Source organism: Schistocerca nitens, chromosome 2, assembly GCF_023898315.1.
Source record: "Schistocerca nitens isolate TAMUIC-IGC-003100 chromosome 2, iqSchNite1.1, whole genome shotgun sequence".
Classification (NCBI taxonomy): domain Eukaryota; kingdom Metazoa; phylum Arthropoda; class Insecta; order Orthoptera; family Acrididae; genus Schistocerca; species Schistocerca nitens.
The window spans coordinates 150,538,308-150,562,089 of record NC_064615.1 but is presented as its reverse complement, the minus strand read 5'-3'; the positions used below and the strand labels follow the sequence as shown (position 1 = coordinate 150,562,089).

The following is a 23,782-nucleotide window of genomic DNA, read 5'->3' as shown; positions in this document are numbered from 1 at the left end:
ACACAGGACAGGCCTCAGAGAGCTGCCACAGATGGCGCCCAAGTCGGGCGCGGATGTCTGAGGGAACACCGGGGAAGAGACAACACATTACAAGCAGTGCCAGGCAGGCGCGGACGGCAAAGAGAGCACCCAGCACCCTCTGGGCATAAATACTGGACAAGATCCTCCAACATGGCAGTCTCAGGTAGCACCTGAAGAAGGCAACGAGTTACGTGGCCGAAATATTGTGCCAGAGCAACACAAACATCCGGCAGTAGACCCGATTGTTCCACATGTCACAGTAAGGTAGTTGTAGAAACGATTGGTATTGTAGTTGTAAATTGTCATAGCTATGTTGGGAAAGAACCAGAGCTCCAAGCCCTAATAGAAAGCACTGAAGCTCAAGTAGTTGTAGGTACAGAGCTGGCTAAAGCCAGAAATAAGTTCAGCTGAATTTTTTTTTCAAACAATCTAACTGTGTTCAGAAAGGATGGATTAAATACAGTTGGTGGTGGAGTATTTATTGTTGTCAGAGGTAGTTTGCCTTGTAGTGAAACTGAAGTAGATAGTTCGCGTGAAATAGTGTGGGTAGAGGTTATACCTGACAATCGGACTAAACTATTAATTGGATCGTTTTACCAACCGCCTGACTCAGAAGATATAGTTGCTGAACAGTTCAAAGAAAATTTGAGTCTCATTTCAAAAAGGTACCATGCTTATAGAATTATAGTCGGTGGTGACTTCAATCTATCCTCGATATGCTGGCAAAATTATATGTTTAAAGGCAGCGGCAGGCATAAAATGTTATCCAAAATTGTACTGAATGCTTTCTCAGAAAATTATTTTGAACAATTAGTTCATGAGCCCACTCAACGAGTAAATGGTTGTGAAAGCATACTTGACCTTTTAGCAACAAATAATCCTGGGCAAATTTTGAATATTGTGACGAGTACAGGGATTAGTGACCACAAGGCAGTTGCTGCTAGGCTAAATACTGTAACATCTACAACCATCAAAAAGAAACGCAAAGTATATCTATTTAAAAAAGCTGATCCCTTCCGATCTGATCATGTAAGTGTACAAAAGTTGTGCAATGTTTTCAAAGAGATAGTATCGACAGCAAGTGAGAAATATACAGGGTGAGTCACCTAACATTACCGCTGGATATATTTCGTAAACCACATCAAATACTGACAAATCGATTCCACAGACCCAACGTGAGGAGAGGGGCTAGTGTAATTCGTTAATACAAACCATAAAAAAATGCACAGAAGTATGTTTTTTAACACAAACTTACGTTTTTTTAAATGGAAACCCGTTAGTTTTGTTAGCACATCTGAACATATAAACAAATACGTAATCAGTGCCGTTTGTTGCATTGTAAAATGTTAATTACATCCGGAGATATTGTATTTGTTCATATGTTCAGATGTGCTAACGAAAATAACGTGGTTCCATTTAAAAAAACGTAGGTTTGTGTTAAAAAACATACTTCCGTGCATTTTTGTATGGTTTGTATTAAACAATTACACTAGCCCCTCTCCTCACGTTCGGTCTGTGGAATCGGTTTGTCAGTATTTGATGTGGTTTACGAAATATATCCAGCGGTAACGTTAGGTGACTCACCCTGTATGCCACATAAATTAATAAGTGTTGGTACTGACCCCCATGGTACACAAAACAGTTCAGATCATTGTTGCAGAAGCAACGAAAAAAGCACGCCAAATTTAAAAGAATGCAGAATCCCCAAGATTGGCAAAGTTTTACAGAAGTTCGAAATATACTGCGTACTTCAATGCGAGATTGCTTTAATAATTTCCACAATGAAATGCTGTCTCGAAATCTTGTAGAAAACCCAAAGAGATTCTGGTCATACATAAAGCACACCAGTGGCAATACGCAATCAATACCTTCACTGCGCGATAACAATGGTGAAGTCACTGATGACAGTGCCACTAAAGCAGAGTTATTAAACATGGTTTTCCGAAACTCCTTCACCAAAGAAGACAAAGTAAATATTCCTGAATTCCAATCAAGAGCAACTGCCAAGATGAGAAACATAGAAGTAGATATCCTCGGTGTAACATAGCAGCTTAAATCACTTAATAAAGGCAAGGGCTCCAGTCCAGACTGTATACCAGTCAGGTTCCTCTCGCAGTATGCTGATACAATAGCTCCATATTTAGCAATTATATACAACTACTTGCTAACAGAAAGATTCGTACATAAGGACTGGAAAATTGCTCAAGTCACACCAATACCCAAAAAGGGAAGTAGGAGTAATCCGCTGAATTACAGGCCTATATCACTAACGTTGATTTGCAGTAGGGTTTTGTAACATATACTGTATTCGAAAGTTATGATGTACCTTGAAGAAAATGATTTATTGACACATAGTCAGCACGGATTCAGAAAATATCGTTCTTGTGAAACACAACTAGCTCTTCATATTCATAAAGTAATAAGTGTTATCAACAGGGGATGTCAAATTGATTCCATATTTTTAGATTTCCAGAAGGCTTTCGACATCGTTCCTCACAAGCGGTTTCTAAACAAACTGCGTGCCTACGGAGTATCGCCTCAGTTGTGCGATTGGATTCAAGATTTCCTGTCAGTTCGTAGTAACAGTTGGAAAGTCATCGAGTAAAACAGAAGTAATATCCGGTGTTCCCCAAGGAAGTGTTACAGGCCCTCTATCGTTCCTGATCTATATTAACAACATAGGAGACAATCTGAGTAGCTGTCTTAGATTGTTTGCAGATGATGCTGTCATTTACCGTCTTGTAAAGTCATCAGATGATCAAAATAACTTGCAAAATGATTTAGATAAGATATCTGTATGGTGCGAAAAGTGGCAATTGATGCTGAAGAAAGAAAAGTGTGAAGTTATTCACATGAGTACTAAAAGAAATTAGCTAAATTTCAATTACGCAATAAGTCACACAAATCTGATGGCTGCAAATTCAGCTGAATACTTAGGGATTACAATTACAAATAACCTAAACTGGAACGATCATGTAGATAATATGGTGGGTAGAGCAAACCAAAGACTATGATCCATTGGCAGAACACTTAGAAGGTGGAACATGTCTACTAAAGAGTCTGCTTATACCATGCTTGTCCACCCTATTCTGGAGTATTGCTGTGCGATGTGGGATCCGCAACAGGTGGCACTGACGGATGACATCAAAAAAGTACAAAGAAGGGCAGCTCGTTTTGTATTATCGCGAAATAGGGGAGATAGTGTCACAGACATGATACATGAATTGGAGTGGTAATCATTAAAACAAAGGCATTTTTCGTTGTGACAGGATCTTCTCATGAAATTTCAATCACCAGTTTTCTCCTCCAATTGTGAAAACATTCTGTTGGCACCCACCTACATAGGGAGAAATGATCATCACAATAAAATAAGATAAATCAGGGCTCGCACAGAAAAATTTAAGTGCTCGTTTTTCCCGTGTGCTGTTCGAGACTGGAATGGTAGAGAGACAGCTTGAAGGTGGTTCGTTGAACCCTCTGCCAGGCACTTTATTGTGAATAGCAGAGTAATCATGTAGATGTAGGTGTAGATGTCTAATGTAATAAATATAAGTTTTGCTTACATAAAATTACTTTCTACATTGTGATTGGGTAAGAGAGGATTTTGCCACAAGAATCATCTACAAAGAATGTTCTGATTGGTCATTCAGATCAACAGTTAGAATTGAGAGCTTCCCACACAGGGAGAGGGTGCTATCTGTGGGAGGACACTGCCCAGGAGAGCCGCTTCTGAACCATTGTACTGAACACATTACATTAGATCACTCTTCGAAAATAGTAAATAAAAAGGAAAGAATTAGAGTCATTAATTTTGTTCTGTGAAGGAAGATGACTGAATAAACCAAATGTTTCACTTGCATAAAGTTGTGAACATGGACTTGATAGCCATTTAACAAATCTTAGTGGCAATACATAGACAACAGAACTTCAAATACCTTACTACAAGAAGGTAGACCCTAAATGCCCAATATTTATCATGAACTTTCAGGAACTGACTTTTCACTAGAGTTTTGTGACCTCTATCTGATACGTATTAGGTGATGATTTCTTTAATGCTGATGCACCACCTAGGTAGTACCTCCTATGGCAGGATGAAGGGTCAACAAGCACACAAGAAGCCTATCGAGGTAGATGGACTGGACTGTATGAACATAATAACAACACGAAGAAAACCAAACCCCACCCCACCGCACACCCTCCTAAATATGAGTCCAGTATCTTACAAATGCACCAAATAGCTCAGCCGCATGGAGAGGAAGTAGGAGGCTCACAGGGAGGGAGGGAGGGAAGCAGGGTAGGAAGGAAAGTATGGAACATAGTGGATTGCGAGTAGGAGAAAACAATAAAGAAATAGGAAAGATTAAAAAAGTAAAAAGTAAAAAAGGGGGAGACATGTGGGCACAATGGTTGAATTTGATGGGAACAGTAGGGGGAGAGGGGAGAGATGAGGGCAGATGCAGGCAGAATACAGGTGTACAGGAAAGATCAATGAAGAAAGTATGTGCTGCAAAGATAGTTCTAACCTGGACAACTGGGAAAAGGCAGTGTGTTGAGGAGGAAACAGGTGGTATAGGTTGTGAAATAGCTGTTTACATCAAACACTTTATCTTGTCCTGTAATGTTCCATCAATAGGTGGTCTACTTGGCCCATGCTCAGAGTTCGGCAGTGGTTAATCATACAATTGGAACATTTTTTTATGGTTATATCCATTGAGAAAGCTGTGCAATTGTTACAGTAAAGTTGGTATATGATGTAACTGCTTTGCCAGAAGGCACTGTCTCTCTCAGGACAGGAAGTGCTCGCTAGTGACAAGGGTATCTGAGCCTTTCACCGGCAGGAAAACTAAGATTTAATGTTGACAAAAAGATAATTAGAAACGGAGAACAAGGCTGGATTGAATAAGGAAAGAAAGGAAATCATCAATGCCCTTTTCAAAGTAGCCATCCTGGCATTTGTCTTGAGTTGAGGGAAACAACAGAAAACCCAAATGTAGATGTCAAGTGGGAGAGTTTGATACCAGCTCATACAGTGTTCAAGTATGGTACATTACCAATTGTGCCGCATGTTGCTCAGTAGATCTTCTGTAGGGATATGATTCATGCGGCATAAGAGGAGCATAAGGAGGACAAGGATATTGTAGTTTCGTGAAGAATGGGAATGCTCTTTTGTGGCTGGCCAGTAGGTTTGTGAGCAATTTTCGGATTGTGGCTCAACACTACATGGCTGATCTTTTTATAGACAAGATTTTGACAGTAATTTCAGTCTGAAAAGTCCTCATCAAGGTAAGAGGGCTGCTTGTCACTGTAGAAACAATACTCACAAATGACCAGGTTGTATGAGAGGAATATTTTGGTATGGTATGGCTGAGAGTTGTTGAATCAGAAGTACTGCTGGTGATTGGAAGATATAATATAAAAACAGAGTCCTTTGTACAGACTTTGGTGAGGTGGAAGTCAACACACAAGAATGTGTTTCACAGTGTCATTGAGGACTACTTGACACAAGTAGGGGACCAAGTGTTGACGTGGGTCCAGATCATAAAGATGTCACCAATGAATGAGTGGTTTAGTGGTTTAGGATTCCGAATGAATAGGAAATAGACTTTGAGACATCTTATGAACAGGTTAGCACAAGATAGTTACATTCAAGTGCCTATTATAGGATTGTGGTATTGTTGGCAAGAATATGTCTTCACAGGAAAAATAGTTGTGGGTGTAGATGTCAACCTTCCTGGTTACCAGGAAAGAATCTGTCGATCTAGAGACAGTCGAGCCTTAAGATAGACAACATTAAACAACAGCAAAGCCATAATCATCACGTATGTAGGAGTAGAAAGAGGGTGTATCAGCAGCAACAAGCAGAGCTCCAGGTTGTAAAGGGACAGTAGCTGGTGAAACAAGTGGTAAGGTTATTGGATACAGAAGGTTAGGCTTCAGGCGGTATACTGAATTTTAACAAACTTTTGCAGTGAAAGTTGGTATGTGAGGTATGAGGTAACAAGTCTTCCTTTTGTTAACATTTTTTTTGTGCCAGTGATACTGTGTGTTAGTACAAATTTTTTAATCCGTCAAAATCAAGTAAGGATGGAAATATAATGAAAGAAAAGTAAGGAGAACAGTTAAACGTATTTGTCAAATAGTTGTACAGTGAGAGCTCCATGATGAAGGTGGAAAAGGTAGGCAGATCTCCTCTGCCCCTTATGCTGTTATTTTAGCTACCAGCAGCAGCAGCAGAACAGTAGCAGCAGCAGCAGCAGCAGCAGCAGTAGTAGTAGTACGATGGCCAGATAGGGATTAGAATCTCCACCTCTAGAATACAAAGATAATCTATTTAAAATAATGCCACCTCATTCAGTATATCCCTAGTGAACAACATTGTTCTGTTCATATATTCTCACAGAGAGGTTACATAATGTAAAAAGCTAGTTCTAAACAGCTCATTCATCTCTCAGAAATGATTGCTGCATTCACATACACTTTACTTCTTAACAAATATGAAGCACGATGGTGTGTCTGTCCACATTAATAAAATACTGAAACTAAATTATGAAATTATGGATGTAAGGGAACTTCATGTAGAACCTAATTTTGAAGCTGCAGCTGCACTGTTTACAAAACCTGAAATTATTTCTTTCTCTATATATCGCCCAGCCAATTGCCATGAAGACATGTTCTTTGAAAGGCTTGGGAAACTGATGGTCTTGCTTCTAAAGAATAACAAATGCAGACCCGCACCTCTGGGTAATACTATCCGAAATTTTCAGTTAAGTAGAATGCAGTATAATACAACTACACTTGGCACTGCTGACCACAAAGGGCTGTGGCCTAAAATTCCTCTAGATAACAGATACCTGTTGCAGAAAAGTAACCAATCCATTAACAAACAGAACCTAAACACACTAAGAACTATATTAAGCTTAACAGACTGGAACAAATTAATTACATACGATATGAATGCTAATGAGTCAGCCAAAATATTTTCAAGTATGTTAACTTAAGTTTTTGAAGAAATATTCCCTAAACGTTATGAGTAATATTGCAAGTGAAAACACCATTCTAACTGAGGAGGTTTAAAACACTGGTAAACAACACATCGAAGTAATATAAGGCTCATGATGCTCCTGTATTGTGATAGATCACTTTACGATTAAGCAGATAAAGATAAATACACAATCATTAAAAAGCAGTTCACATCTTCAGTCAAGACATAAAGCAACATGGAAAGTCAACAAAAAAGAAAAAAACTGTCAAAAAAAGATTGCAGTATGCCAGTTCATTGTGACACAAAAGTTACATACTTTGCCACTTCTATCATAGAAAGAGATTGATGTGGGCAAGGCAGAACGTTATTGCTGCCATTACACAATAAAACAACAGACAGTTTTATATGGAGTCATTTAACTGGTAGAGCTCTCAGTGAAGCTGTGGCCAAACTCAGTAATTCCTGAGCTGATGGTCACCACGAATTTTCTAATTTTGTTTCTCAACACATGAGGACAGAGATAACACCACCCTTAACAAAACTAATAAACAAAATATAAAGGAAAGGTGCCAACACAGAGTGGTTAAAAATATCCATAATCAAGACTGTCTATGAGAAAGGTAACACAGCACAACCTGACAATTACTGACCTATTTCATTTGTTCCAATAATTTCTGAAATAAGATAGTACTGTATGCACTAGCAGATGAATCAGTATTATGAATATATCAATCTAATCTGTCCTGCACAGTAATGGCTTCAGATGTACCCTCCCTATTGTGAAAGCAGTTGAAATCATCATCATAATAAAAGTATATGATTGCTTTGAGAATACGTCAATAATCCGTGTGACACTGTCGGATCTAAAGAAAGATGTTATAAAAGTTATGTTAGTGAAACTTTGCTTTCTACAATTCCCATCTGATATATACAGTTCTGCTATTGAGAACATTCCCAACACTACTGTACGGAAGAATTTGAAAATCAGGCAAATCTAAGTAACAGCTACAAATCTTGAAAGAAGTTTTTATTATGCAACTGTAATTGTTCGTTAAGAATAAAACCATCTTTAAGCAAGAGGTGTTTTAAAATTTCCAAGTCTTCAAGGATATCAACTCTGAGACCTTTTTTCTCGGAATGTAGCATACTGACATCTTGCACTTCTTCGAGTTTATGCCCTGCGATTAACAAGTGCTCGGCAAAGGATGAATTATGAATATCAGTACCCTTTTTTCCTAGATGATGTTCTCTAAAACTTACAGATACAGCTTGCCCTGTCTGTCCTATGTAATAGGCCACTGACAATTTTATAGAATGACTTTCGCAAATGAGACTGTGTTGAATCCAGATTGTGAATAAGATTATTTTTTACAGAATTATTGGTGAAAAAAGCTACTTTGCAATCATATTTGTTTTGCATAATATGCTGTATTCTGTAAGATCAGGACCAAGAAATGGTACAGAAATAAAATTTTTCTAATCATTTTGGTCATTAAAGGAGACGCCCAGAGTGGTGATTCTGTTCTTCATTTTATTATTGAAAATGTTACTTACTATGTTGGGTTCACAGCCATTATTAACTGCAATAGTTTTGATCAAATTTATTTCTGCTTCATGATTTTCATTGGATAAGGGAACAGCAATTGCCGCATGGACAGCTGAACGAAAGAAGGCTTTTCATGAAACTGGGGGTGTGTTGAAGTAAAAGGCACTATTTGATCAGTCCAAGTTTCTTTATGGAAGATATTAAAGGAAATTTTGTCACCTGCTATCATCAGAGTAAGGTCTAAGTAGTGTAATTGCTGGAATTCGTTTTCAAGCTTGCAGGAAAAATAATTTTTTCGTAAAGTTCATAGAAAATTTTGAGTAGATTATCAATCCCGTTACTCGGTCCTCTATAAATAATCAAAATATCATCAACATATTTAGAATATGAAATAAAGCCTAACGCAGCAGCTGAAAAATTTTCAAAAAAATTTTTCTTCTACATAATTTATAAAAATGTCTGCTAGCATTTTTGCTAATGGGTTTTCCATAGCAAGACCATCAGGTTGTTGATATAACTGTCCACTGATCTCAAAATAATTATATTTAACCATGATTTGAAGCAAATTTATAAAATCAGTATTTTGTTCGTCAGAAATTTCTTTTTTAAAGAACAATAACTTTTTTTTACTTTGTGCAATGCTGTTTTGACTGGCACATTCGTGTAGAGATTTTTAATGCCAAAAGATATTAACATAGAATCTTGATCACAATGTATGTCTTTAACTTTATTGGCTAAGTTTTGACTGTCAGAGATAGAATAATTATTCTGGAAAACAAAAGATTTTTTCAATATGTCATGCAGAAACCTAGCTAGGTCATGGTAGGCACTATTCATACTATTCGAAATGGGATGTACAGGATGTCCTAATTTATGAACTTTAAATTGTTCATGTAACTTCGGAACTTTTTTGTTCATGTTAATTAGCTGCCTTTTTTTGGCAAGGTTCAAGTAAAAATTTAGCATCGATTTCCTTGAAAAACTCCAAGATTTTCGTAACAATTTCTTGCTTTTTAGCAATGACAATGACAATGACATTCCCTTTATCAGGCTTCATTATTACAGCATCATTTACTTTAAGTTCATTATTAAAAGTATTATAGGAAACAATTAAGTTTTTGCTAACAATATTGCACACATCATGTGCTATTCTGGCCTGACGAGAGCTGTCTATTTTTGCACTGTCAAGGCCAATTTTCAAATCTACAACCATATTTTCTCTTACATTTTTGTTAGATAATTGTGGCATAACATTATATTTTGAACCTTTGTCAAGCAAAGAAACTTTGTCTTTTGTAAAATTTATGTTTCCCCACAGCAGCGTCAGGAATGCTCATTTCCCTTATTCAACTGTCATTGTCAATTTTTTACTTTATTTAAAACTACCTGTAGAAAGGCTGATTTACTACTTTTGCAGACTTCCATATTGCTTATTATCTGGATACTATATGTTACTATTGTATACCTACAGCCATGTAATTTTGCTTTTAATGCAGATGTTTATAAGTTGCCGTTTTGTTACTAGATGGCTCTACTAATTCCCGTGTCCATCTCATGGCAGTGTCGGCTTACATGCTGTTTAGTTTGATGCCTCTTGCGCTGTGTATGTGCCAGTCTTAGTCGGCTAAAGCTGTTAGCTTGTGCCGCCACTTGCAACCATGGTTTTATCATTCTGTGTTAACTGTCTGTCTTTTTTATTATGATTTTTTATTCTTTACTCGTGAGACACAAACATGTCATTTGATGAGAGCACTGTTGCTGAAAGTTTAAAGATGTTATTTGATTTCAGGTAAGAGCAGTTGTCTGGTTTTCATTAGTAATTTTCAGGTATGCCTCTATTTTATGTACCTTATATATTTTTCTAGGAAACTTTTACCATTCTGATGAAGATAGTCTCAGAACTACCAAAACATGGTTAATGTTGGTTTTTTTTTATTGTGTACTACCAGTTGGCTGACTATTACATTTTATATTATTGCATACACGGTTGCTGAGATCACAGCCACAAAATGTTTAAAACATCTACTATCAACCAGGTGACATATGCCATCATTGGATCAAAATCAACATTGTCTTTTCAAGTGTACTAATTTTTTTTCTGGTGGTGTATGAATTAGGTATCTATATGAACAGTATGTAAATAAAAGACATTAGCTGCTACACGCTGATGACAGGACGCTCAGAATGTAACATGCTGAAGATACTCTGTTTGCAAGCATCCTCATGTGACCACACTACTTCAGTTGACAATCAATATTCATTACCAGAAACTCTGTGCTTGTTATGCACCAATGAAGCTACCATCCACATTTAGTTTAACAGTCTCATTTTCCCTCTTCAAACTGACATTCATGGCATGTGTTTTCTTTATGTGCAGAGTAACCTATCATCATTTCTGCGAAATGACTCCACCTGCCAGTTCTTTACTTGTAGCAAAAATCTTTATTTACAGATTTTGTATTTTCATTTGCTCTTCATTACCATGTTTCGGTTTATTGCACACTATATGACTAGATCTTACCTCCATGAAATGTGGGCCAACAATGGACCACACCTGCATTATATGTATGAGAGGTCTTCCACTGCGAATACATTTAAGTGTAACATCCCCAACACGGTGAAGCAGTAGTTGATGATGACTTTCTAAAGGCGAGCATGGCTGAGTCTTACGCCACCACAGCTTACCCGAAAGTGGCATATCTTTTACAATTCCTGAGTGTTGAGCAAATAACTGTTTTTGTGAAGCACTACACAAAGCTAATAAGAAATTGCTAAGAGCCTTCAAATTCAGCTTGAGTGCTGCGTCATCAAACAGCCTGCAAACAAATAATCTAATTGTAATACACCATGATGCACACAAATAAAAGGCACTTAGTTTAATGAATGAAATTTCAATAACAAGCTAAACTTGTTCAATGGAATTCACAAATAAGGAACCATGACTTGTTCACAAATACAATGAAAAATATGTCTCAGTTATCAGCAACTGATGCAATCATTGCAGTTTCTAAAAGCGGCACTCAGTTTATTTTACCCTAGCATTTCCACAATTTCATATCTAATGTAGTTCCTTTTAAGCAGCCTAAATCTATGGGCAGAAGTGGCATTGTTGTGTTAACAATTATGTTGTGTGTCACATATTTACTTTGAATTTTGGAGCACATCTATGACCCAAGTACGTGAATTTACTTTCAGTAGTAAGTCACTGACCATACTGACAATGGCTGGAAACTTTTAACTGAATTATTAACAGCGCTAGAGTGACATCCCAGGGGCACACTTGGAAACTTATGGAACAAGCAACATGACCTTTAACTAAGTAAATGATAAATTGTGGGAAGAAATTAACTGCTGTTGTGCTGAAGAAGCCAATACCCAAATATATACAATGTGATCAAAAGTATCCGTGTACCCCCAAAACCACGTTTTTCATATTACGTGCATTGTGCTGCCACTCACTGCCAGGTAGTCAATATCAGTGACCTCAGTAGTCATTAGACATCGTGAGAGAACAGAATGGGGCATTCCGCAGAACTCATGTACTTCGAAAGTGGTCAGGTGATTGGGTGTCACTTGTGTCATACGTCTGTATGCGAGAGTTCCACACTCTTAAACATCCCTATGTCCACTGTTTCCGATGTGATAGTGAAGTGGAAATTGGAAGGGACACGTACAGCACAATAGCGTACAGGCCGACCTCATCTGCTGACTGACAGTGACCACTGACAGTTGAAGAGGGTCATAATGTGTAATAGGCAGACATCTATGCAGCCCAGCACATAGGAATTCCAAACTGCATTAGGATCCACTGCAAGTACTATGACAGTTAGCCAGTAGATGAGAAAACTTGGATTTCATGGTTGTGCAGCTGCTCATAAGCCAAACATCATGCTGGTAAATGCCAAATGACACCTTGCTTGGTGTAAGGAGCATAAACATTGGATGATTGAACAATGGAAAAATGTTGTGTGGAGTGACAAATCATGGTACACAATGTGGCAACCCGACGGCAGGGTGTGGGTATGGCGAATGCCCGTGTGTAGTGCCAATAGTAAATTTGGAAGCGGTGGTGTTATGGTGTGGTTGTGTTTTTCATGGAGGGGGCTTGCACCCCTTCTTGTTTTGCGTGGCACTATCACATCACAGGCCTACATTGATGTTTAAGCACCTTCTTGCTTCCCACTATTGAAGAGCATTTCAGGGATGGCGATTGCATCTTTCAACACTGTCAAGCATCTGTTCATAATGCACAGCCTGTGGTGGAGTGGTTACAAGACAATAACATCCCCGTAATGGACTGGCCTGCACAGAGTCCTGACCTGAATCCTACAGAACACCTTTGGGATGTTTTGGAACGTCAACTTCGTGCCAAGCCTCATCAACCAACATCGATACCTCTCCTCAGTGCAGCACTCCGTGAATCAATTCCCCAAAAAAACTTCCAGCACCTGACTGAACATATGCCTGCAAGAGTGGAAGCTGTCATCAAAGCTAAGGGTGGGCCAATACTGTATTGAATTCCAGCATTACTGATGGAGGGCACCACAAACTTGTAAGTCATTTTCAACCAGGTGTCCAGATATTTTTGATCACATAGTGTATGTTGACCTTTCATTGAGTGTTATATCATAGGTACTGAGAAAGTGGTTTTACTTCTTACGTGATATGAAGGTTTCTTATTCTTAAAAAATCTCTCCATGAATTCACTATGTTGTTTTCTCATTCTTCTGATCATTCATGACTAGCTCTGTTTACTGGGAATCTGCACATTGTTACCTGTTCTCCAAAGACTATTCGATTATATTTTATGCTTGACTCTCTTTCAGAGACTCAAATAAAACTTAAATAAATACTTACTTGTCAACTTGCTGTGACAGAATACAACTGACTTTAGCTGCATATTGATAATTCAGGACACCATGTGAAGTAATATCTGCATTACTCTCTTGAATGAGCTCTATGATGTTATCTGTAGTAGTCACAGATGAAGCAGGTCCAGCTAGGAAACTATACACATCAACACTGGAAAAAAAAGGATACACACCAATGTAAACAGTCTTTTCTGTCATGTTTCAATGCATTTCAATATGACTGTAATTATCAATGAGCAATTAAGACAGAACACTTAGCAATTCCTTTTTTGCGATATGAAAGACTTACCGACAGATGGACAGCAAATTTTTTGGAACACAGAAATAGTAAAATCTACTATATTTGATTTTATGTCAGTTTCCTGCTACTGAAAGCATTCTTTCCAGAAAGGTGGATTTGCCATTTAATTTAAAAATAAATTTATAGTAACCATGTAAGTTTTACTTGGCAAAATCACGATGAGGAAATCAATAGAAAATTAAAGTTGGCCTTACAATAGTTTAGTCATTCTGTAAAAAGCAATTGAAAATGCTGGTACCATTTTAACTTAGGGCAATTAAGTATGCCATCTGTAAATTTATTAAAAATATATCATGTGCTGACTAATAGATAAGTCACACTGTAATCTCTGTATAAACTATGTATTAGTCAGCACACGATTTGTTTTTAATAAATTTAGAGAGTAACAGAAAAATTGATACACATGTAATGCTCATTAATCTTATAACTTTGTCTTTCTTGAAGACAGTACACAGAAACAAAACACTTGCAGAGGAAACAACATAGGAAAGAAATTACAGAAGCAGCAAAATTTACAGTTCTGCATTTCCATCATGAATATATTGGCATGATGTACTTTATATAGCACAGGCTCAGGTTGGGGAAGGAATTCAGCCTTAAACAAATTAGAGAAATCATGGAAAACCTAGAAATTTATGGCTACACTAGGATTTTAACTGCTTAATATAAGTACACTGCCTCCACCTTACTTACACAAGACTTGCAAGTGTACAATATTATACATATTTCTTATAAACTGTTGCCATCATTAACAATAGTAACCGTATGATAGTTTGTAGCTGGGGGTTTGGAGGGGCAAAACCTGGAGGCTTGGAGTATTATTAATACTTTGGGAGGTGAACAACGACATGCAAGCAGCCATTAAAAAAGACCAATTCCGACATTGTTAAAGACCTATGGAATACCGACTTCTCAATCATTTTCTTGAAAGAATATCACCTGACTGCACTACTTTTTTTCTTTCCCTGAGAGCTTTGGGGGGGCCACACTCTCCCCTTGCCCCCAGGCATCAGTGCCCTTGACTATTAATATCTCTCTAAAAATAGCGTATACTACTAGAAATCAATGAATGTAAGCCTTGACTGGCGGTCCATGTAAATTTATACAATCCTTTGGAAAAGAATGATGCAAATTCCTTGAGAGATATGGGTAAGGAGTGGGTACAATGTGAGTAAGTAAGTTATTTAGTTAATTACATGTTCCACAGATTGGATTATACACACAGCTGGGCTCCTACTACTCCTGTTCTAGCATGATTTTTATGCCCTTGGTTTCAGTGACTGAGCTGGGGAACTAATAAACACATTGTATTGATAATGCTAAAATTTTCTTACACTGTGCAGACTACACGACACTTCATCCCATAGATCTACATGTTACTGCGCAATAAATTGCCCCATGTTACAATAAAACTGTAACAAAATGTCTCTGTTCCACTGAAATTGTAACAAACTGTCTGCAGTTACAGTACAATTGTAATAAAATGCTCCATGTTACAGCAAAACTGTAACAAAATGCTCCAAGTAACAGCAAAATTGTAACAAAATGCCCCTGTTACAGTAAAAAGTGTAACAAATTATCCACTACATCACTACATTAAATAAATTCACTGAATGTGCACAAGCTGCAGAGTTCTGCAAGTGCTATAGGGTAGACCAGACCACAGATACACATTGATAGGTTGGTACAAGTTCTGCATGATACTGAACATGCTGATATGGGGCTATTAATAGATGAAATATCATAGCTTCCAAAAGTGTTCAGTTGTGTTACCAAAGACCACCTACAACACAGTCATATCCTACTGGGTTTTTCTCTGGCATACAAACGTTTGGTTCCTAAAGAGGGGCAGCAGCCTTTTCAGTAGTTAAAGGAGCAACAGTCTGGATGACTAACTAATCTGGCCTTGTAATATCAATGAAAATAGCCTTGCTGTGCTGGTACTGTGAATGGCTGAAAGCAAGGGGGAAACTACAGTCATAATTTCTCCCAATGGCATGGGGTTCTATTGTATGCTTAAATGATGATGACATCCTCTTGGGTAAAATATTCCAGAGGTAAAATAGTCCCCCATTTGGACCTCCGGGCAGAGACTACCCAGGAGGATGTTATCATCAGGAGAAACAAAACTGCCGTTCTACCGATTGAAGTGCGGAATGACAGATCCGTTAACAGGGAATGTAAGTTAGAAAATTTAAAGAGGGAAATGGATAAGTTAAAGTTAGATATAGTGGGAATTAATGAAGTTTGTTGGCAGGAGGAACAAGACTCCTGGTCAGTTGATACAGGGTTATAAATACAAAATCAAATAATGGTAATGCAAGAGTAGGTTTAATAATGAATAAAAAAAACAGGAACACGGACGAGCTACTTTGAACAGCATAGTGAACACATTACTGAGGCCACAACAGACACGAAGCCCACACCCGCCACAGTAGTACAACTTTATATTCCAACTAGCTCTGCAGATAAGGAGGAAATGTATGATGTATGATGAGATAAAAGAAATTATTCCGATAGTTAAGGGAGCTGAAAATTTAAGAGTCATGGGGGACTGGAATTAAATAGTAGGAAAAGGATGGACTGGGGAAAGGAATGAAAGAGGAAGCCGCCTGGTAGAATTTTGCACCGAGCATAATTTAATCATAGCTACCCCTTAGTTTAAGAACATGAGAGAAGTTTTTATATTTGGAAGAGACCTGGTTTAAGATTAATTATATAATAGTTAGACAAAGATTTAGGAACCAGATTTTAAACTGTAAGACATTTTCAGGGGCAGATGTCGACTCTGACCACAATTTATTGGTTATGAGTCAGGAATTTAAGGAGATGGGACTCGGATAAACTGAAAAGCCAGAGGTTGTACATGGTTTCAGAGGGAGTATTATGGAACGATTGCCAAGAAAAAGGGAAAGGAATACAGCAGAAGAAAGATGGGTAGCTTTGAGAGATGTAATAGTGAAGGCAGCAGAGGATCAAGTAGGTAAAAAGACAAGGGCTAGTAGACATCCTTGGGTAACACCAGAGATACTGAATTTAATTGATGAAAGAAGAAAATATAAAAACGCAATAAATGATGTGGGCGAAAGAGAATACAAATGTATAAAAAATTAGACTGACAGGCAGTGCAAAATGGCTAAGCAGGAATGGCTAGAGGACAAATGTAAGTATGTTGAAGCATGTATCACTAGGGGTAAGATAAATACTGCCTACAGGAAAATTAAAGACACCTTTGGAGAAAAGAGAACAACCTGTATGAATATCAAGAGCACAGATGGAAAACCAGTCCTAAGCAAAGAAGGGAAAGCAGAAAGGTGGAAGGAGTATATAGAGGGTCTATACAAGGGAGATGCACTTGAGGGTAGTATTATGGAAACAGAAGAGGATGAAGGAAAGGAGATATGGTACTGTGTGAAGAATTTGACAAAACAGTGGAAGACCTAAGTCGAATAAAGGCTCCTGAGTAGAAAACATTCCATTAGAGCTACTGATAGCCTTGGGAGAGCCAGCCATGACAAAACTCTTCCATCTAGTGAGCAAGATGTATGAGACAGGCGAAATACCCTCAGGCTTCACCATAGAAATATGTACTACCAGAAGTACTATTATGTATATACTCATACCATGTATACAGTTGACGACATCCATACAACACAAGTTGTCTACGGATGAATAAATAAATAAATAAATAAATAAATAAAAATAAGAAGAATATAATAATCCCAAGTCCAACGAAAGCCGGTGCTGACACGTGTGAAAATTACCAAATTGTCAGTTTCATATGACATAGCTGCAAAATATTAACACGAATCCTTCACAGAAGAATGAAAAAACTCATACAAGCCGACCTCGGGGAAGATTAGTTTGGATTCCAGAGAAATGTACGAACATGCGAGGCAATACTGACCCTGCAATTTCTCACAGAAGATAGGTTAAGTGCAGGCAAACCTACGTTTACAGATTTGTAGACTTAGAGAATACTTTTGACAATGATTACTGGAATACTCTCTTTCAAATTCTAAAGGTGGCTGGGATAAAATACAGGGAGCAAGAGGCTATTTACAATTTGTACAGGAACCAGATTGCAGTTATTAGAGTTGAGCAGCATGAAAGGGAAGCACTGGTTGAGAAGGGAGTGAGACAAAGTTGTAGCCTATCCCCAATGTTATTCAATCTGTATAATGAGCGAGCAGTAAATGAAAAAAAAGTAAAATTTGGAGTAGCAATTTTGTCAGAGATAGTAAAAGACTTGGAAGAGCAGTTGAACAGAATGGACAGTATCTTGAAAGGACACATAAGATGAACATCAACAAAAACAAAACAAAGATAAAGGAATGTAGTCGAATTAAATCAGGTGATGCTGAGGGAATTAGATTAGGAAATGAGACACTAAAAGCAGTAAATGAGTTTTGTTATTTAGGAAGCAAAATAACTGATGATGGTTGAAGTAGGAGGATATAAAATGTAGACTGGCAATGGCAAGAAAAGCATTTCTGAAGAAGACACATTTGTTAACATCGAGCATAAATTTAAGTGTCAGGAAGTCCTTTCTGAAAGTATTTGTATCAAGTGTAGCCATGTATCCAAGGTGGACACTAAGTTTAAAATTCAACATGGCAGACTTTAGCCGAGGCATATGATGTCACAATCAAAGACGGCAATCCAGGATGTTATCAATGACATCAGAATCCAAGATGGCTAACAGTCCAAAATAGTTGTTCCAATTTCTGTGGTACTGTGGTTGCCTTTCACCCCCACCATTTTTATTCAGCATCCAAGCTTACTAGCCACCAGGTGGACTCGGTGCTCAGTGCTCCATAGTGAAAGGTTGATGATCATGAAGCATCTTCAGAGATCCATCACTTCCTGAAAGAAAAGACTGATTCATATAGTCAATCGTAAGTATGAACCCATTTCTCTCTCTCTCTCTCTTGATGTTTATTATTATCCACTGTGTAGATGCTTTAATGATTTTTTTATTTGTTTCTCTCAGCAAAACAGCTCCTTGCAAACTTATAAAAAAACAATTCATGCGTAAATAAATAATCTTGATAAAACTTGGTAGGTAAAAAGAGGGGTGTGCGCGGAAGAAAGGAAAACTTTCGTGGTTTTGCACAAAAACGAACTTTTAGACTTAATATTTTCAAAGGATTATTATTCAGACAACACATTGATTTACAAGAAAAACATCTTCTCTCCATGAGAACTAAAGATAGTGTCTCTCTAATGATTGACAAAAAAATTGAATGGAATTTTTAGCATTTGTTATTCGCCTTCTGGCGTAGCAAAATATATCTTTATCGACGCTTACAGCGGCCGCGCTAATGATTATTATCATTGGTTTTCTTACATACCAATACAGGGGTTAAAATAGTGCAATACATCCTTTTTGGTTTTACCCAATTTCATGTTTAAGGGGTAAAACACAAGGTGGTTTGATATTATTAGTTTCAGACAAACTATCTTTGAAACCCATGAAATATAAAATAAGTTTCATTAAAAGTGGAAATGTAATTAATGTTCTTGAAAACTTTATAATCAATATTTGTAATAATTTGAAAATTTTGCAAAATACTCCACCATCATTAATTAATTCTGCAAAATGTAAACTTCTGTTACAACATAAGTTTGTGAAGCTTTCATGCCACATCCATTCATGTGAAATAAAGATGGTTTCTGATAAAGCCTGTATTTGTATTCAGAGTAAGTTACACTCAAATCAGTACGTGGCAATATAAAGGACATGAAACTGTGGCAAAATAATTAATTTTCTCTAATTAGAATTTTCCTTGATAAACTGTGGCATTTTCATTTTGATATTCCACATTACCTGAATTTTGCCTGCTGGTTAACAGAGTATGTATATTACGGCAAAAATAAGTAACTGATACCAGGTTTCATTATTTAAATCTAGACTTGTTACTTCGAACTGCAGAGACAAACCAGTAATATCACTGACACAGTTTTTTATCTATCATCATCATCATCATCATCATCATCATCATCTCAGCCTTTTCCCATGTCATGTGGGGTCGGTATTGCTTTGCTGGATCCTTCTCTTCCATAAATGTCTATACAGTGCTTCTTCTCTGAGCCATGCTTTCTCCCTTAGGTCCTCTGCTACCTTGTCTTTCCATCTCAGTTTCGGTCCTCCTCTTCTCCTTGGTCCTTCAATTTCTGGGTCTTCAACTTTCTCCCCAAATAGTACTCCCCTCCTCTCTGCACATGTCCATACCATCTTAGCCTAATTTCTTGGACCTTTTTCCATATGGGCCCCACTTTCACTGTTCCCCTGATGTGTTCATTCCTTAGTCTACCCTTTCATGTCACCCTAATCATCCACCTTAACATTCTCATTTCTACCACTTCCTTCTTTTTCTCTTGGGCTTTTGTAATTGGCCAAGTTTATGTGCTATACAGCATCGCAGGCCTCACTACAGATTGTAAAGCTTTCCTTTCATTCTGCAGCTAACCTTCTTATCACACAGTACTCCGCTCAGTTTCCTCCAGTTCATCCATCCACTATTTATCCTGTGCTGTATTTCGGCCTCCAGTCCTCCATCACTTTGCACGTAAGAGCATAGGTATTTAAATTTCTTGACTAGTGTCAGTTGTTCTCCTTGTAGGTTAATATATAGCTCTTTGGCATCCTTTGTACACATATACTCTGTTTTCACCCTGCAGGTATCAGTACTTAAATAAAAATTAGAGACAACATATAATCATTTATAGTTTGTATTACTGTCCAATTTGGAGACAAAATAAACAAGAATAAGGAAAACAGTCATGTTAAACATATTTCACTGTAGATAGTTCCAAAAAGTGATGATATGCTTCCAGGCAAACATTTTGTTTGGATGCTGTTGCCCAGAAATGATACATTTTGTTTGAACAAGAGTTTCTGTCTTCTAGAATATAATATTTTAGAAAAGATGGGATGAGTCATACTAACATTTATTTTCTAGTGCCATCCATTTGCACCCTGGTTTGACTCAGACTATTGGAATCTGCTCTGATTCAACATTTAGGGTTATGTAAACATTACCTCTCTTCTCTTCTGTGGTATTTGTCCATCTTACCTCTAAAGGTAGTATTTTGGTTCAAAAATTCTATAACAGGTAGTTACCTTTGGCCTAACATAAATTCCAACTGCTGGTACCTCATGTCAGATGCTGTATCTTGAGTAGCATCGAACACCCTCTAATACCACAACTGCCATATAGTAATTCATTACTACAAGCATTATGATACACAATGTTTGAGCTTGTATAAATTTAGAAAAATGCACTCCCCCCTTTTTCCCTTCTTTCCTTTTATGAAGATCTTCTGGAAAACATTGAGTTACATTCTGAGCAATAATCATTATGGGATAATTGTAGAGCCTAGTTCAACTACTTACCATGCATCATCATCTTCATTTTCATCCTGAATAATGAAACCCATTGTCAAATAATCTGATGTTTTATCTGACTGCAAAGAACTTGAGCTAGATGCTTTCACAGGAAGTTTTGAGATGAGATTTCTATTTTTTGACTGACTGAAGAAACTATGTTCCAACTGACATACATATAAACAGCATCTGAAAAAATAACAAAGACATAAATTATACGAAAATTCCAAGTCAGTTTACAAATTTTTGAGAAGTACCTCTTGCTCAGCATACTGTTTCAAAAATAACCTGCGTTTACTAGGATATGCTACTAAAAGGTACAGAATGAAGATTTCCAATAATTGTAACATTGTTATAATTAGCCAAGAAAGCAAAGTAATTTACTGTTAGTTGTATAATTTGCATGAGAGAAGGTGGCGATGTCTAACTAGTCAGTTTTCAAGGGTTTTTTTTTTTAATGCCTGCAACAAACTCCAGTTAGTCCATATTACCATCTTATGGGTATACCAGCCTCAGATTTCATATGAATAACAATGACGGAAGTTGGAGAGAAAAAAAAAAAAAAAAAAAAAAAAAAAAAAAAAAAAAAAAAAAAAAAAAAAGGATGTTGAACCACATTTTATCTTCCAGGTATAACACCTGAACGTCAGTATGAGGCAATATCGGATGAAATTGCTGTTATTCATGACATGACCTATGGATACAGATGCCAATAACAGGTTAAATACTGTTGTGAAGTAGACCAACTTCAATGATGACTTTTTTGTTGTTGTGTGTTCCATTATTGTCATTACCTTCCCAGTTCTGTCCTACAGTTACAGTTCATTCCAACGAACTGCAAGCTTCATACAGCCTGTAAAAAGCTGACAGTATAAAGTCTCACACATATGTCACTGAAAATACAGTCTTGATGTGTAATAACCCGTTGTACAACTTTCTGATCAAATTAAACAATTCTGCAAGAAGTACTTGAGGCAGAGGTAATACATCACCATCATCATCATCACTGAATGTGGTAAACTACAAATACATAATCACCTACAGGTCTGCAGTAAATTGGACAAACCCAGAGCTATGCATTAGCTACTTACAGCCATTGAAAAAAACTATTTAGGCTGCAAAATTTTTGGTGCTACTGTTAATTTTACCTTTACTTTACACAGTTTGTGTATTTTTCCATATGCAAACTAATTTTATTATTTTATAATGAGATGCCTAGAACTTGCAAATAATCAACACTGCACAAGACGTTTATCCTACAGAAGCTGAAGAGCTAAAGAAGGCAATAGGCAGTCCATGTAGCCTGTATTCCAGAATAAAGACAGATGAAGAAGGCACTTGAAGGGAAATCAAACATCAGATGCCCCAAACAACAAGAATGGCAGTGTTGGGTAGATGACATGACAAAGGACCTGACAGCCCTGGAGAGATACCCGGAGGAACCGAGCACAAAAAACAGAAAGGAATGGAGTCAGTTTGTGGATACAGCACATTGTTTGCAGGACCTGTGATTGCTGGATGATGATGATGGTGATGGTGATACATAAGTAGTTGACCACATACTAAGAATTAGGAAAAAACATTTGGCAAGAATAAAAAACTTACACAGCCACCATATAAAGGATGTAAACTACCTTCTCTCTCATGTTTCTCTTGATGGGAATCTACAGCTGTTGATGTTCATCATCAATGACAGGATTCACCACAGTTGTAATTTTTTTTATTTGCTAAAATTAAAGTGCAAACTGGTATTGGGACCTAAGTCCCATCTTCAGGTGCATCTGCAAAGTTATAAATATGTAACTATGCCTTTCCAAATTATTAGCATTAAAAGAACTACTTATACTAAAATTATCAAGAAAAAAACCACACGTACATACATAAAATGTGAATCCATAAAAGTCATGTAACAGAGGTTAAATTAGGCTAAAATAGTGCATCCCAGGTACATTGCATAAAACTAGAAACCCTCTCAATTGCTACACCTGCCAGAAAGCCTCTGACAGAGAAGGACCGTAAAAAGACATGGGTCTCCAAATCAAAAAACCAGAACCACTGTAAATAAAATGAAAATACGAAGTATTAAATGCCCCATTCCAAATCTTACAATGGTGTGGGCTTAAAGGCATGCCAAACATGGGTCTTTATAAAGTTAGACAGACATTCTTTCAAACACTGAAACAAACAAAAAGGGGGTTTATAGTCATTGCACCTGCAGGCATTTGTGAATACACAGTGTGACCCATGAGTAAAGATTGTGATGCACACCTATCAGGCCTGTGCCAAGCACACACCAAAGTTACAATGCCAGTGGGAGAGGCCATACAGCCATAACATAAATAAGTGCACTGCTCACACCAACCGATGGTCAAAATCTGAGATTTTATAACTATTATTATCAGGTCCAAGAACTCACAGGCTACCATCAACTTCATGAAAGCTAATTTCATTCATGCAGCAGGAAGCTGCTAACATTACAGATTACAGTGTGTGTCATAAACCCATTACAGACCAACAAATGGAGCCAAAATGAGGTGAATGGGCATAATTCCTATACTGCCACTCAAGAACTCGTGTAGCACACTATGAGGGCATAATCCAAATTGTCACTAATTTTTATTCATTCAGAACTGCCGATACACTAAAGCAAATTCCACTTTGTAACTTTATA

At 37.3% G+C, this 23,782-nt stretch overlaps 1 protein-coding gene across 1 annotated transcript in view; it reads right to left on the bottom strand.

Annotated features, from left to right (window-relative positions):
- Nucleotides 1-23,782, bottom strand: part of LOC126235848 (brefeldin A-inhibited guanine nucleotide-exchange protein 3) — a 327,111-nt gene that overhangs the window by 53,815 nt on the left and 249,514 nt on the right. The window contains exons 19-21 of the mRNA XM_049944714.1: nt 21,121-21,300; nt 13,407-13,571; nt 11,071-11,365 (exon numbers count right to left, since the gene is read on the bottom strand). Of these exons, the coding sequence (XP_049800671.1) occupies nt 11,071-11,365; nt 13,407-13,571; nt 21,121-21,300 (640 nt within the window). The remainder of the gene's footprint in view (nt 1-11,070; nt 11,366-13,406; nt 13,572-21,120; nt 21,301-23,782) is intronic.